The sequence below is a fragment of the Callithrix jacchus genome, chromosome 10 (genome assembly GCF_049354715.1).
Source record: "Callithrix jacchus isolate 240 chromosome 10, calJac240_pri, whole genome shotgun sequence".
In the NCBI taxonomy this organism is placed as follows: Eukaryota; Metazoa; Chordata; class Mammalia; order Primates; family Cebidae; genus Callithrix; species Callithrix jacchus.
Window position 1 is genome coordinate 86,434,672 of NC_133511.1, and position 15,115 is coordinate 86,449,786.

At 41.1% G+C, this 15,115-nt stretch overlaps 1 protein-coding gene across 1 annotated transcript in view; it reads left to right on the forward strand.

The window, feature by feature from the left end:
- SLC6A5 (solute carrier family 6 member 5) overlaps window positions 1-12,613 on the forward strand; it is a 57,470-nt gene extending 44,857 nt beyond the window's left edge. The window contains exons 14-16 of the mRNA XM_035266028.3: window positions 748-848; window positions 5,687-5,854; window positions 8,084-12,613. Of these exons, the coding sequence (XP_035121919.2) occupies window positions 748-848; window positions 5,687-5,854; window positions 8,084-8,239 (425 nt within the window). The 3' untranslated portion in view covers window positions 8,240-12,613. The remainder of the gene's footprint in view (window positions 1-747; window positions 849-5,686; window positions 5,855-8,083) is intronic.
- The last annotated feature ends 2,502 nt before the right edge of the window (window positions 12,614-15,115 follow it).

Below are 15,115 nucleotides of genomic sequence, written 5' to 3' on the forward strand. Positions count from 1 at the left end.
ATGGAAACAATGTGGAAACAGGATTGATGCTAATAACAGAAGTTTTTAGAATCTCTTTTTTTAGAAAAAGAACTGGGCATGCTGTTGGTGCTTTATATATGTTTTTGAGGGCCTCAGCTTTTACTTGTATTTATTTTATTTCCTCCCCTCACTTATACTCAGAGGGCCTAGTGTTCAGAAGCTACTCATTTGGAGGTGTGTAATAAAAATGAAAGGAGACTAACAAATCCAAAGATGATCAGGTCAGCTGCTCAAAACATGCAGTTCTTGACTGTAGACCCAGGAAAGCAACCTGGAGTGTCCTGGTGTCATGGATTGATCTCTCTGGAAAAGCCTTAAGAGTTCATTCGGCCCAGTCTCCCCAATAAACAGTCTTCACTGGTGTTGCCAGAGTTGTCACTAAGCATCTCAGAAAATAGCTGCACATGTGAGATGTCAGATGGTGGCAGTGCTGAGAGCCGGGGCCAGGCTGGACCGGAGCTTTTTAGATGTCACCGTGGGCTGACATTTTTGAACCTCACTACAGAGCATATTTAATATCTACTTAAGTGTTCAATTTGCCTTAATTTTCCTGGCAGCGAGTCATTTGTATGATGGTTCCCTGCACAATAGGGGTCATGTTGATACCGGGCTGGGGCCAGTTCTAGCCAATGGTGCTTGAGTGAGGGGCTCTAGTGCCTGCCTTGCCCCCACCTCACCCTCCTGCTACCATGGCTTATACCTGTTCTCTGCTTTGTTTATTTGCAGGCTTGCAACGATTCTGTGAAGATATAGAGATGATGATTGGATTCCAGCCCAACATGTTTTGGAAAGTCTGCTGGGCATTTGTAACCCCAACCATCTTAACTGTAAGGATTTTGCATGTTGTCTTGTGCAGATAGCACCTTGCATATGTATGTGGTGTTTTACGTTTGAACTGTGCGTGCCTGTGTGTGAACCTGGAAGCTGGTGGGATGGGTGGTGGTCTTGTCTTGCAAATGAGAAAACTGAAGTTCAGAGAATTGAAAAGACTTGCCTAAAGGTGCCTAGCAGGTCAGGTGCAGAACTGGGACTCATGTGCAGGTTTTTGGGCACATTTCCCATCGAATCAGTCTGCTTTATATTCTAACAGTAGATTACAATCACAGCTACGTTTCCACGTGCTAACCATGCTGTAGGCTTTGTTCACAGTGCTTCCTATGTATACCCTCATCTCTCCCTCACAGCAGTTCTTCAAGGTTGGCATTATAATTATCTGCACTTTACAGATGACGAAACTGAAGCCCAGAGTTGATGTGACTTGCCTTACCTTGTACATCTAATAATTAGCAAGAGCCTGGATTCAAACTCTGGTGGTCTGACTCTAGAATCTATGCTTTTAATCGCTGTTCAACACAGATTCTCTACAAGTAATACAGCATTAAACTTTTATGCAAATTTTTATTGCTTTTGAGAACTACCTTGTCATCTTCAAGTGCGATGATGACATTTTGGGAACATCTGACATTCACCTTCTTAAAGATCAGAGCCTTTCACATATCAGAAAATCTGCATAGGGACTTACACTCATTTTGTCACTTTTGTTATTGTGCTAGAAGCTGCCAGCTTTGCCCCACTTCGCACTGCAAACATAGCAATTCCTCCTGTCTGGCTTGTGTGCGTGTAATTTTGGGAATGCTTGAGGATGTTGGCTGTAATTCCCAATGAGTCCAGGAGGTGGCACTACAAACCAGATTAAGACCTTCGTTTATTACTCTTGGTACCAGTTTCGCTAAAGGAAAGCAAGACAGGATGAAAATAAAACAGCAAAGGGAATGTATTTTCTCTTTATTTCTTCTTTCCTTCCCTCCCTCTGTCCCCTTCCTTCATGTGTTTTAATCAGAACATCTCAATTTCTTTCTAAAAAGCTAGAAACGTAAACAGAAAAATCACTCAGCATGGATCTCCCTCTGTGTTGACAAACATCATACTGAGGCTGACATCTGTACCCATATTTTAGAGTCTGCAATTTGTCTGAAAAGTCCCACAAGATTTGGGGCATGAGAGTTGAAAAGGGTTTAAAAGGGTAGGCTTTCGGTCTCTTGAATTCAGGACTGGGATGTATATGAGGAACTCAGATTTACCTAATTGGTGGGGTGAGCACACAGACTCTCAGGCCTCTGGTGTCCCATCTCTACTACGCTTTGCCATCTTCCCCAGATCCTACCACTCATGACTTATGCTTGGCTAAAATTAAGTTAGAATCTGTTCTAGATTCTCTCTTCCTTTTCTTCCTGCCTCAAAGATACTATGCTTCAGAGGATTTCATTATACTCTGGAGAAACATTTAACATAGTAATAATCAGCACTGCTATTTGCTGTGGTCTATATGAGGCAGGCACTTTATCATCTTTGTTTCTAAAGCTTAGGACCACTCTGCCTGCTGGGTGATTCCTCTCTCATTTTCCAGATGTGTGCACTGAGCCTTGGTGAGGTCAAGGAACTTGCCCAAGGCCACTAGATTTGGAGGTGACGAAGCCAAGGATTGAATCTGGGGCTGTCTAAGCTTCAAGCCAATACCTACATGTTATTTCTAAAAAGCTTTGATTAGAGTTTGGCCAGTTTGGATTCAAATAGTCCTAATCATTTTTTGTGAGCAGAATGTCAGAGAAGAGGAATCTTAGGAGCTTGCTCTGTTTTTTGAGAAAGTTCTTCAACTATATTGTGCTTTATTTGGTTTTTAATACAAATCTTATGCCAGAAAGCTGTGGAGAGGTCCCAGAAAATATCCTGAACCAGATTCCCCTCTGTGTTGGCTGGGAACTAGGAACAATTCGAAGGGGTCGACTCTATCATCATTGTCCACTGATGAGTCTCCCTCCAGCACTTTCTTTGACTGCCCTCCCCGCCTTGCCGAAAGAAAAGTACCTTACTCAGTGGCTACATCATCATCTCTCATGGCTAGTCCCAGCCAAGGACAGGATTTCATCAAAATTAACTTGGCAGAGGGATATTTATGGCAAAGGACACATTTGCACAGATAAGTTTGATGTCATATTTGTGCAACTGGAAATGAGTGTCAGAGGACCTAGCCCAACACTTACTTTTTGCTATTTGCCCTTCTGTAAAGTGGATTTTTGTGTTGTGCAGGAATAGACTAAGATTATGGGTTTAAAGTACTTTGGAGCGCCTAAAATGAAATTGATCATTTTTATATATGCCGTCATGGATTTATGGAGCTATGAATATCCTCCATGCAATTATTGTATACATAGTCAGATCACATTACTAAATTATACATGCATATAAGCAGATGTATGGCTATTTATATAGTAAATGAAATGGAGCAGCTTACCATAATTACATCAGGCTAGACTTCCAATAGACTGGTTAATAAAGCTTATAACTCTAGGGACAAATGTTTAAAAAGGGGCCTACAGTAGACGTCTCTTTCCACAGGAGACTTTTTTTCAACAGTTGTCTTCGGGTTTATGTTGCTTTGAATCAATATATTGAATTATTGTTGTATCAAAATCATCACTTACCCCAGCTGCTTGGGCTTTGCAGCAATAATACAGACACCTTACATTCATCTAGCACTTCGCACTTTTCTAAAACACTTTCATTTAATGTATTTCCTGGCAAAATTCCCTTCCAATCACTCGGGCAGTTATTTTGTGGTTTAAGTTAGGAAGAGAAGGGTGGGGAGAAGAGGAAAGGACTTATATGGGTAAATTATTCTATTCTAGGTTGATGTTGCTATAGGCAGGGTGAATATAGGGAGCCATACAATTTTCAGGAAAATTTCTCCCCAAATGCCTGAGTAGAAAAGTTAGAACCTTGGCTCCATTTTTTTTAAAGATGTCTCTGTTTTCTTTTCCTTTTCTCTCTCTCTCTCTCTCTCTGTCTCTGTCTGTCTCACTTGCTTTTGAGACAGAGTCTTGCTCTGTTGCCCAGGCTGGAGTGCCGTGGCGTGATCTCGGTTCACTGTAACCTCTGCCTCCTGGGTTCAAGCTATTCTCCTGCCTTGGTCTACTGAGTATCTGGGATTACAGGCCTGCGCCACCATGCCCGGCTAATTTTTTGTATTTTTAGTAGAGATGGAGTTTCACCATCTTGACCAGGCTGGTCTTGAACTCCTGACCTTGTGATCCACCCACCTCAGTTTCCCAAAGTGCTGGGATTATTGGCATGAGCCACCATGACTGGCCTAGATGCCTTTATTTTCAGCACATGGATTCCTTTCTTTCTCTTTAGCTGCACTGGTCAAGTCTTCAGAGGGGTTTTCATTGCTGTTGCTAACCCAAGTGTGCAGTGATAGGAGTTAATGGGCAGAAAACACATCATGACCCCTCTTAAAATCGAGGGGGGACTCATGAGTAAATACCAAATTATCATTTCCAGAAAACCCCTGTGTTGTATACACAGAGCGAGATATATCCATTTTATAGCGGGGAAGTCTGAGACATAAAGGTCCCTCAGCTAATTAGTTGTTGGGCCAAGATTAGCTTGCTGGTCTCTGGGCTCACAGCTCACCATGTGGTGATGATGCCTGTTCTCCTGGAGTCATTTAAGGGGAGCTGTGCATCCCTTCTCTTTGTCCCACAGTTTATTATGGGACCAAGCTTCCAGCTCAGTCACTGCCTGGGGACCACTCTGGATCTCACTCAGCCAGTGTTAGTGGCAGTTCCTGGATGTGGGCCATTTCTCATTCCAGAAGAAAGCAAAGTAGATTCAATTTTTTAAAAATAAAAATACATAAACCTAATGGGTCTCCCCTCTCCTCTCCTTTCTTTTCCTCTTTTGACGGAGTCTCTTCCTATCAACAAGGCTGGGGTGCAGTGGCATAATCTCAGCTCACTGCAGCTTCTGCTTCCCAGGTTCAAGTGATTCTCCTGCCTCAGCCTCCCTAGTAGCTGGTATGACAGGCACACACCACCACATCTGGCTAATTTTTATATTTTTAGTGGAGTTGAAGTTTCACCATGTTGGCCAGGCTGGTTTTGAACTCCTGACCTCAAGTGATCCACCTGCCTTGACCTCCCAAAGTGCTAGGATTTCAGGCGTGAGCCACTGCACCTAGCCTGGGTTTCTTTCTTATAACAAAAGCTTGATTATTACCCATTATAGAAAATACTGGCTGGGTGCAGTGATTCACACCTGTAATCTCAGCACTTTGGGAGGCTGAGGCAGGTGGATCACCTGAGGTCAGGAGTTTGAGACCAGCCTGGCCAACATGGTGAAACCCTGTCTTTACTAAAAATACAAAAATTAGCTGGGCATGATGGCACGTGCCTGTAATCCCAGCTACTTGGGAGGCTGAGGCAGGAGAATCACTTGAACCTGGGAGGCAGAGGTTGCCATGAGCTGAGATCACACCACTGCACTCCAGCCTGGGTGACAGAGCCCCCCCACCTCTGTCCATTTGTCACTTTGGTATATATCCTTTAAACTTGTCTTCTCTTCCTGTCTGTATGTATATACACGCATGCACATCGTTCCGCTCCCATTGTTTGACAAATGCAGGGTTAGCAGCTCAGTGTGTGTCATTTCCATCCCTTTGAAATTTAGTCTCTTCATTTGAAAAATGGATTAATACTACTACTCTTTTGTGGGTATAAAATAATAGAGACGAAAGCATCACACTCGTAACAGGGGTTTAGTAGTGTTGAATGAATGAATAATTTAGGCCACCACCCTAACACGTGTGTCACTTTTCTCTTTCCAGTTTATCCTTTGCTTCAGCTTTTACCAGTGGGAGCCCATGACCTATGGCTCTTACCGCTATCCTAACTGGTCCATGGTGCTTGGATGGCTAATGCTCGCCTGTTCTGTCATCTGGATCCCAATTATGTTTGTGATAAAAATGCATCTGGCCCCTGGAAGATTTATTGAGGTAATTCTATCTATCTCTTTCCCTCCCAATTCCTCCCAAGGGACAGCCCCTGAAAGCTCTGCATGTTACAAAACAAAAGATTTGGTAAACTTATTCAAGAGGGAGACTTGGTGATGAAGTGATTACAGCTGCCACCATTTCTATTAAACTCATTTTTATTATGGATGATTCCTCTAATGGAGGGGCTCAGCCAATGTGCAGGCAGAACTGTTATAATGCTAGTCCTCAGTGTGGTGACAGCTCTGGGGAATAAATGATCTGAAGGTCTCCTCCTCCCTGGAGTTTTCTCCTCCTCTCCCCTTATCCACAGTTTAAATCTCAGTGCTTTGTTTCTAACCACACATCAGATTCCCCCTTCCCTGATGCTCCTCTCTGTCTAAGCCTCCTTCCTCCCAAACATGTATTACCATTAAACTTAAAATCACTACTTGCTCCTGTTGTGCCTCTGTTAGGGATTGCTGAGGGTCTCAGTGGATTAAAATGTTTCTATTCCCATAGCATATAGTGAGAATTTCAGGACATGGCTCGTATGAGATGAGGCTTGTCTTTCTTTGTCAATTGATCCCTTGACAGACCCATTTCCCATCTCTAAGGAAAAGAATCCCCACTGTCACTCCAGAGTGAATGAGAAGGGGACTGCCTCTTGTGCCACCAGTGAAGGGCCATCAGGTTTTTGTTATTTATGAGCAATCGCTTGCTCACATGTGCTAGGAATCGCTCAGCCCTACCTTGATCTTGAGGATCCAGGAATCTGGCATTTTGGACTATATCAGGGCTACTTAGGGTTTGCTCCAGTGACCAGCAGCATCCTCCTTACCTGAGAACTTGTTGGAAATGCACATGATCAGACTCCAGGCAGAAGACTACTACTGAACCAGAGTGTTGGGGAAGTGGAACCCTGGCATCTACAGTTTAACAAGCCCCCCAGTTAGTGAAACATTGGATTAGACTCAGCTGATAGAAGGCAGAGAACAGTTTGGGTTTTGCTCTTGGTCAGCTGGGTTGAAAAAGGAATGAAAAAGGACCAGGCCTCTAGAATGAGGCTCCAGAGGGGAGATAGAGGATGGAAATCAGGCATGTGGTACACGCACAACACAAAAGTCTGCTGGGTGGGGTAGTTTTGTCTTCATTAGACTAACGGTGGAGATAGAATTAGCCAAAGGAGGTATAGGAGTCTTCTTACTTCAACTGTATTCCAGTTCCCAACCTCAGGAAATTCTGTTATTTCCTTCAGATAAATGACTGGCCCCATGGGCCTCCAGGGATGGTTCACTTCTGCCCCACGTAAGCCTCCCCACCAACTGACCCAGAAATCTCTTTCCCTCTGAATAGAACCTGGTTTAGCCTCTGCTACTTTTGTCTTAGGCTAAAATTCTCTGATGAGTTGGCTATATAAATTTATTATGGTAGATTTGGGACACAAAGGTTACAAACTGATGATTAAGGAGAGATTAAACTAACAGCTATAAGAACAAGCTTCACTTTAAAAGGTGATAAACATGTAATTGTTCCCTCTTATGTAGTCAGAAATATGTTTTCTTTCCCTTTTTTCTAGAAAATGTTCCAGTCAAGTTATGTGTTCCATAAAATTTCAGCTGAAGGATTAGAGACATTCCCATTATTTTTAGCTTGCCTGCAAGAACCCATACTGCTAAACCAAGTCAGAAGCGTGTATTTTGTCAACAGATAATTAAAATCTTTGCTCACTCTTGGTGATGTATCTTTGGGGTTGGATTTTTTCCTCCCGGTCATTTATATCCTTCTGGGAAATATGCTAAACAAAATCCAATTATTTTGATGTAGCAACCCACTGTTGAGACTACAGAGCAAAAGTAATCGAGCACATGTCTTTTGCAGACTGTGTTTGGCAGTGAAGAGAGAAGCTTGTGGATTCTCTTCATTTGGAGGGAAAAAAATGCATAATTAAAATCTGGGCCCTTTATCCTCTATTACTCTTGTGGAAGGCGAACACAGAGCAATTGTAATATTGCTTGCAGGGCGATGTAAATAATTTCAAGTGACCCAAACTAAGTGTCCTCCTTAATGTCTCTGGCCTAGTTAATTCATGAAGGCTGATCTTCCTAACTGCCTCTCTTGGTAGAGGGCCTCTTGGGTCATGCAAGGACTCTGGCCAAAGTGGTCATAACCAGTTTGGGGATGGGTGGGTTATCCCCAAGGGAGGAAGGTGCATTACTTCTGTGACCATGTCTGTCTTTGGCTTCTTTGCAGAGACTGAAGTTGGTGTGCTCACCACAGCCGGACTGGGGCCCATTCTTAGCTCAACACCGCGGGGAGCGTTACAAGAACATGATCGACCCCTTGGGAACCTCTTCCCTGGGACTCAAACTGCCAGTGAAGGATTTGGAACTGGGCAGCCAGTGCTAGTCTAGTGGTGTGGGATGGTCCAGACTTGATTCTGTTCTTCCTCTCTGCCTCCTTTTAACGTTTTCAGTAACTTTCCTCCCATTTTTCCTCATCTTTTCCCCTACATCTTGGTTCACATCCATGCATGAGTGATTATGTAGAAAAGTAGGCGTACTGTTGCATGCTGTAGTGAAGAGCTAGACAGACCAACCAAAGCGCTGTTTGCCTGTGCCCATGGTGACTGTTTCTGGTCAGGTTGGTCCCTTGGGCACACATTTTACCCTGCAGGGGAGGATCAGTTAGGTGAGTGCTGGTAGGTATGCATGGTTTGGTCAACAGAGACAGATCCACTGTGTGATGTCGTGGGGGGTACCAGTAAGGCATATATAGAATGGCAGAATTACAAGAGCTAACTTGGACTCGAATGAAACTGAGCAATGTAGTGATCTTGTTCAGACACAAAAAGTTCAAGACAGGCTTTATTTTTGGAGAGACAGCAGTGGTCAGAAAATGTTTCAGATGTAAGACAAGACCATTCAATTTGGACACCACTGAGGTGATTAAGTTTACATTTCCGGTCACCACTGGGGATCTGTTTCCTTCATTTGGATCAGCCATCCCCCGTAACCCCTAACTCAGACACTACAGTCTGCACATTGTGACTTTGATTGAACTGTCAGTTCTCTTCCCTTGTTTTTGTTTGAAATAACTACGTTTGTGAGTTCTTTTGGTGATTTCTTCCACCTCTGCCCAAGAAGCCATCACAGAAGGTGTGCCTCATTTTGTATGTCCATAGTAGAGCTCCATGCTAGTTTCTACATGATGTTTAAGACCACGGTTCAATGTCATGATCCTGTGTTTCTCCTCTAAATGTCTTTCTACAAGCTGTAGATACCTTGTCTTTTGACCTCTGGGAAAACAAGACTTATCCTGGTTTTGTCTATATATTATATATATAGGACACGAGCTCTTAAAAGGCAGATAACTTCTCAATTTTTACTCTTAACTTTTTCATTCACAGTAATGCCAGTTGTGGTCCTAGAGAAGTCAAAGAAATGGAGAGTTTAATAGAAATCAACCACAATATTCACTGCACTGGTAATACATTTTAGGACATGGTATTTATAGAACTTTCTGATAAATACAGCTTAGGTAAGTAGCAAGTGAGCCAATTAAGACTATAGCTTTTAAGACTACATTTAGCTGATTCAATTTTAAGAGTTCCCTATTCGCAGTACTCATTTTAACTGCACTCTAATGAGAGCAGATCATATGTCTGCAGAAATTGGCGAAGTGTAACCTTTATTATCTTCTCGTATCCTGAACATGCATATATGAAATTTTAAAAATGTGACACGTGTTCATGTAGTGTGTACTTGTAGTGGTGTTTTCCGTCCTTATAAATATCTTATGAATTCTGTAGAAATGGTGAGTTTAGTATAGTTTAGTCTGGGGATTTTATTTTCCCTTACAGTAATAATATCTAAACCTAAATTGTTTCCTTTAGGGGAGATCATTTCAATCATTTTCTTCATTTGTCTTCACGGTACAGGGTCTCAGGCAAAGTTTTCAGTTCAAATCTTGTATATTGTTGCGGCATTTTCATCCTGTTTAACAGCAATGAAACCCAACAGCAGACTTTAATGTAACGTTTTCTTTAAAAAAGATTTCATTTGTTAAAAAAAGTCTCAACTCATTTTACTGAGCTCTCCCTTTTCTAGGGCAAGTATCATTGCCATTTGCTAACATCAATATGAACTTCTGGTTTTTAAGAGTAGCTTGTGAAAGGTTTTAGAACAGGAAACAAAGATGGGTTCTGAACTTTAGGTTTTCATGTCTTTTGTCTGCAGTGTATATTTGTTCTCCCCTCTCATTCTCCTGCTTTCCCCTCCTTGTCTCCCAAGGCTTGAACTTGCTTGAGTCTATCACAAAGACTAAACACTGAGCTTCCCCTAAACTTAGGTTTAAGAAGCTGAGCTGGGGCCTCATCTGTCTGCCATGAACACAGGTTTCTCCAAGAAAGCCATATTGATGAGATGCCCTCAATTACTGTAGCAGATGTCGCATAATGGTACCCAAAATTATCCTCTCCAATTGATACCTGGTAAAGTGAGAGGAGCCGAGAATAACTTAGGCCTGGAAATTATCTGCAGGCTTTCCAATGTGAAGGCTGAGAAAAAGAGCTTAAATCAATTAGCATTCTCTCATGGGACTGGTATGTTTGTGTCAGGATGAATGGTTTTTGGCTTTCCTCTTGCCTCTTGGCTAAAACTTGAGTCTGATGCTGGATGCCAACCCAATTTCTGTTAATTATTGCTTTTGTGATTAAGAGAACATGGGGTGGGGGGGTGGTTCCCACAGATGCTGCCAGGTTTGTTTTGTACAAACTGAAAGTTGACTTAATTGTGAGAATGGAGACCTTGTTGCTAGCTGCGTGTTTTGTATCTGGGGGCATTTACATTTGTGTTAATTATGATTTGTCCACGTAAGACACAGTAGCTGCTCCCTTAGCAGCTTCCCCACTCCCCACCTTTCACTATAGTTTTCAAATTTTCCCTTTGTTTTAAAGGGACATTCTGAGGTGAAAGGTTCCAAACTTACCTGGAAATGGTAACCTTGTAAATTTAGCTTGTCTAATGGATTGTTTCCATGCTATTAAAATGTACAGTCAATTGGAAGAAGAAATTGAATAAAAATAAAATGAATAACATTGTTAGAAACTGCCACCTGCAAATTTCCCTTCAGACTGGGGAAAAAACCAAGTAGCTGAGGAAAGACTTCCATTGGTTCACTGTGTAGAATGGTGGAGCATTTTCTACTTGTGAGATTATTTCATAACATCAACAAATGCCAGAAACTCATTCAGAGAAAAAAAGCCATATGTGAAAAACAGTAACCCTGTCATATCTTTAGAGGAGAAAAAAATGTATATTTCTTAACAATTGATGTTGTGACTTCTTATGCAAATGTTTGTCTTGCATATTAGTAACTTTTATTATCTTTAGGACTGTTTGTCAGGTACAAATGTGTCTAGTTCTGTTTTATTGTTTCTTTTTCCTTTGTATTTATGTATTGCATGAGGTCTGTGGTCAATGCAAAATCTTGATGGCCTCAATATCTTTGAAATTTCCAATGTGTTTTTAATATGTAAGAAATGTAATCAACTTATATTTCAGTGAGCAGCACTTTAAAAAGAGTTTAACACGGTGACTTTTAAATGGATAGGACTTGGGTTGTCTTTATGCTAATGTTGCATTGGAGTTGAGTTTTCCTTCAATTACATTCTTGTTTCCTTATCTTCACGTCTCTCAGTGCTTCCTGTCCACCTTTGCTGTCAGCATGGTTTTCCCATGGCTAAAAGTAAGATTTTCTTTTCTCTTTGTTCCTTGGCTGTAGGTCATTGTTCTCTTCTCAGAGGCTGGCACAGTAACTGTTGTTCAGCGTAACGTGAGATGGCAAAATCTCACTGCTGTTGTTGCACCTCGATTTGTGTTGTGACATGCTTCTTGGAGGCAGATGACTTGAGAGAGGATGTACTGTGTGGCAGAGTGTTTTGCAGGACCAAAAGGCCAAAGCCAACAGATGAGCATTTCCTTCTCTTTCACACTGGGTGTCATGCAGAAGACTTCCAGGCTGGGAGCAAATGTGTGGGTGATTCAGCTTTGATACTCATTTCCCCACAAAATGGCCCTAGGATTTGTGAAAGGGGAGCTTCCCATCTTTCCCAGATTTTGCTTCAATTGTCCAGAAAGGCCAAGTAGTTTTGAAATGTGGTCTTTGCTCAGGTCATCTCTGAGCAGCCTGCAGCCAAAGAGAAAGTGTTTTCAGATTGGGTATTCATCACCTCCGAAAAGCAAGCAGTGGGTTGACTTGCCTGCGGTGGATTAAATACATCTTCAGGTAACCATTTGCCTTATAGGTGTATTTTATTGTTAGGATGATTTTTAGTAATTGACTAAAAACTGTTTTGTCTCTCATTTGTTTGTCGTTTTTGGCACTTTATTATGGACCAGTAAAGGTATAGGTTAATTCTTACATTGTGTACTTACAATGTCCTAAATGCAGGCATCTTCTGTGGGTATTGTTGCCCATGAATAAATACATGTTCCCTAATCAGGTCCTTATATTTTTTCATTAACTATACATGAAGAAAATATATTATGTTACAAATGATGCATCATATATATATCTTATAGAGTACATATTATATACGGCACATTGTTCATTTAAGAAGTCATTATTCTTGAGGCCCTACCTCAAATTTTGTATTTATGTAAAAAAATGCAATTTATTGTATTATATATTTGCCTATTATATACTGATATAAATTAGAATTTACCCTAATAATGTATGAGTTCACAAAACCCTAAATAAATGTCAGTGTTTAAAACATAATGATTATAGTATTGTGTCTGTTCAAAGCCATTACCCATCATCCTTCTTTCCCAATAAATAGCCTTTAGGTATCCCCAAGATTGATCTATTTTGTTGTGCAAAACCTGGAACAGCCATGGAAAACTGCCCTCCTGGGAAAACAAGATATTGTGCTGCTGCAGAAACAAATATCAATTATTATATTTTTAACCATCAGAATACACTATTGTTTGCTGAATTATTAATCACTCTCATAGTGGGGAGAGAGAGATTGGAGTAGGAGAAAGAGAAAAAAGAAACAGAGGGAGAATCTGAGTAGATCTGAGATCTGAACAGAGAGACTGGACAAGTTAAAACATTATGTATGTTTTAATGATCATTTTGTCAGTCTTCAACTGTATTTCAAATTAGCAAACATTTTATATAGTTCCTGCATTGTGGTAGGCCCCAGGCAAAATGGAATAAAACAATCCCAAATCTTAAGGAACTCAAATTATACTAGAAGGAAAAATAAATGTCATTTCTTGCCTTCTGAGTGGGTGGAGACCTCATATTCCCTATTCAGAGACAGGGCCCTAGGGTCTGGTGTCATGTTCTCCGCTGCCTGATCAAGTCAGCGCAGAGGCTTGACTCTGTCTTCCTCAAATGAGCACAACATACTCATGCTCTGCCTCCATCTTCAGCTTCAGTGTTGGAAGCTGAGATGATCTAGGCTAGCCTCACTGGGAAAGAAATGCCCTCACAAGCTGATGCTGAAATCCAGATGCCAAGAGCACAGGTGTGCAGCCTGCAGTCAAGCTCCAGGCTGGGAAAAGTTTATGGTAATAAGAGCTCCATATAATACATTCAGGACTGGCCTTAAAACTGTACTTTGTCAGGTACACAGCATGGTGAACATGAAACTCAGTGTAATGTCTTATCTTCCCAGCAATGATGCTCCTGAAAGGGCAAGAAGTGCACTCTGCAGAGATTGGTGCTGACTCTTCATCTTGGATCTCCTTCCTGAGATTCTTTTGATCAGTGTGTGTGTGTGTGTGTGTGTGTGTGTGTGTGTATGTGTGTTTATGTTTTTAACTTTTTAATCTTGAAAAATTTCAGGTATACATAAAATTGGAGAGAACAGAAACACTCCCATGTCCACATCACACATTTTCAACAATTACCAACTCATGACCAAGTGTATTTCATGATCCCTCTCCCCACCCTGAAACTTTTTACCTACAATATTTCAAAGAAGATCCCAAGTACAATGGAATTTCTATTAGAAATGCTGTTATGTTTTTTATAACCTTTCTAAATATTTTTTTCCTTAAGTGGGGATAAGGAGAAATAGGGAAAACTTAAGAGTTAATTTTTTATTTTTTGTAGAAATGGGGGCGGTCTCAGTATATTGCCCAGGCTGGTCTCAAATGCCTGGCCTGAAGCAATCCTCCTACCTTGGCCTCCCAAAGTGCTGGATTACAGGCGTGAGCCACCTTGCTTGGCCATCTTATGATCGTTTTGATATTGCAGATCATTTAACTCATCCTCATTCTTTTCCAGAACACTTCTGCCCACAGAAACTTGTAGGATTAAGAGAAAATAATGGCTGAAATACAGTATGGATCAATGTTGAAAGAGAATCACATTTTCATTATTATTCACTTATTTATCTTCACACTATACTCACTCAATGTCTTATTTATGTGTGTAGTACCTGAGAGTTTGTGGCACCCAGTAGCTACTCAATAAATACATTTAAAAAAATTGAATAAGCAAGTATTGAATATTAGTTCTATACAAGGAACAGAGCTCAGTGTCATAATGTGCAAGGAAAATGTAAGACTAGGTCTCCTTCAGGCTACTTAAAACAAGTAGGGATTTAAGATACAGATTCCCATTGCCATAACACAGTAGCAAGTACCAAGTGCCACAGAAGGCTTTAGGATAAGAACATGTTGAGGAGGAGAAGAGGAAAAAATTTCTCTGGTTAAGAGGATGGGCAGTGCTTCATGAAATGGGGCATTGGTACATGGTGGAGAATTTTGACCATCAGGAGGGTGTTAGAAAGAGTTTCCAGATGAATGAATACAAGTGAATGACAGCATGGGAATAAGAGGCAAGAGAGAATGGTGGACAAGTTTGGAAAGTATAGTATATGCTGATCGATAGTCAACTACCTTCCATGCCAACATGAAGAGTTCAGACAATTACCTGACAGGCCACAGGGAGTCATCAAAAGTTACTGAATAGTGGAGAGAGATCTTCTAGCAGAGGCAGCCATTGTCCAGAGACAGAGCATTGCCCTGGGTTCAAGTGTCAGCTCTTTCCTTTAATAATGCAATCTCAATACTCTTATTTATAAAATTGGAAATTATACCCATCTCACATAGTTGCTATGAGAATTAAATTAAATTTTGTAGCTAAAATTGTTTTATAAAAGTAACATCCTTCCAAGCACTTGGGAGTTGATTTTAAGAAAAGAAAAAATCAGTAACATCCCATGTCAGTGTTGGATATTTACTGTCAGAGTCAGATCTGTAT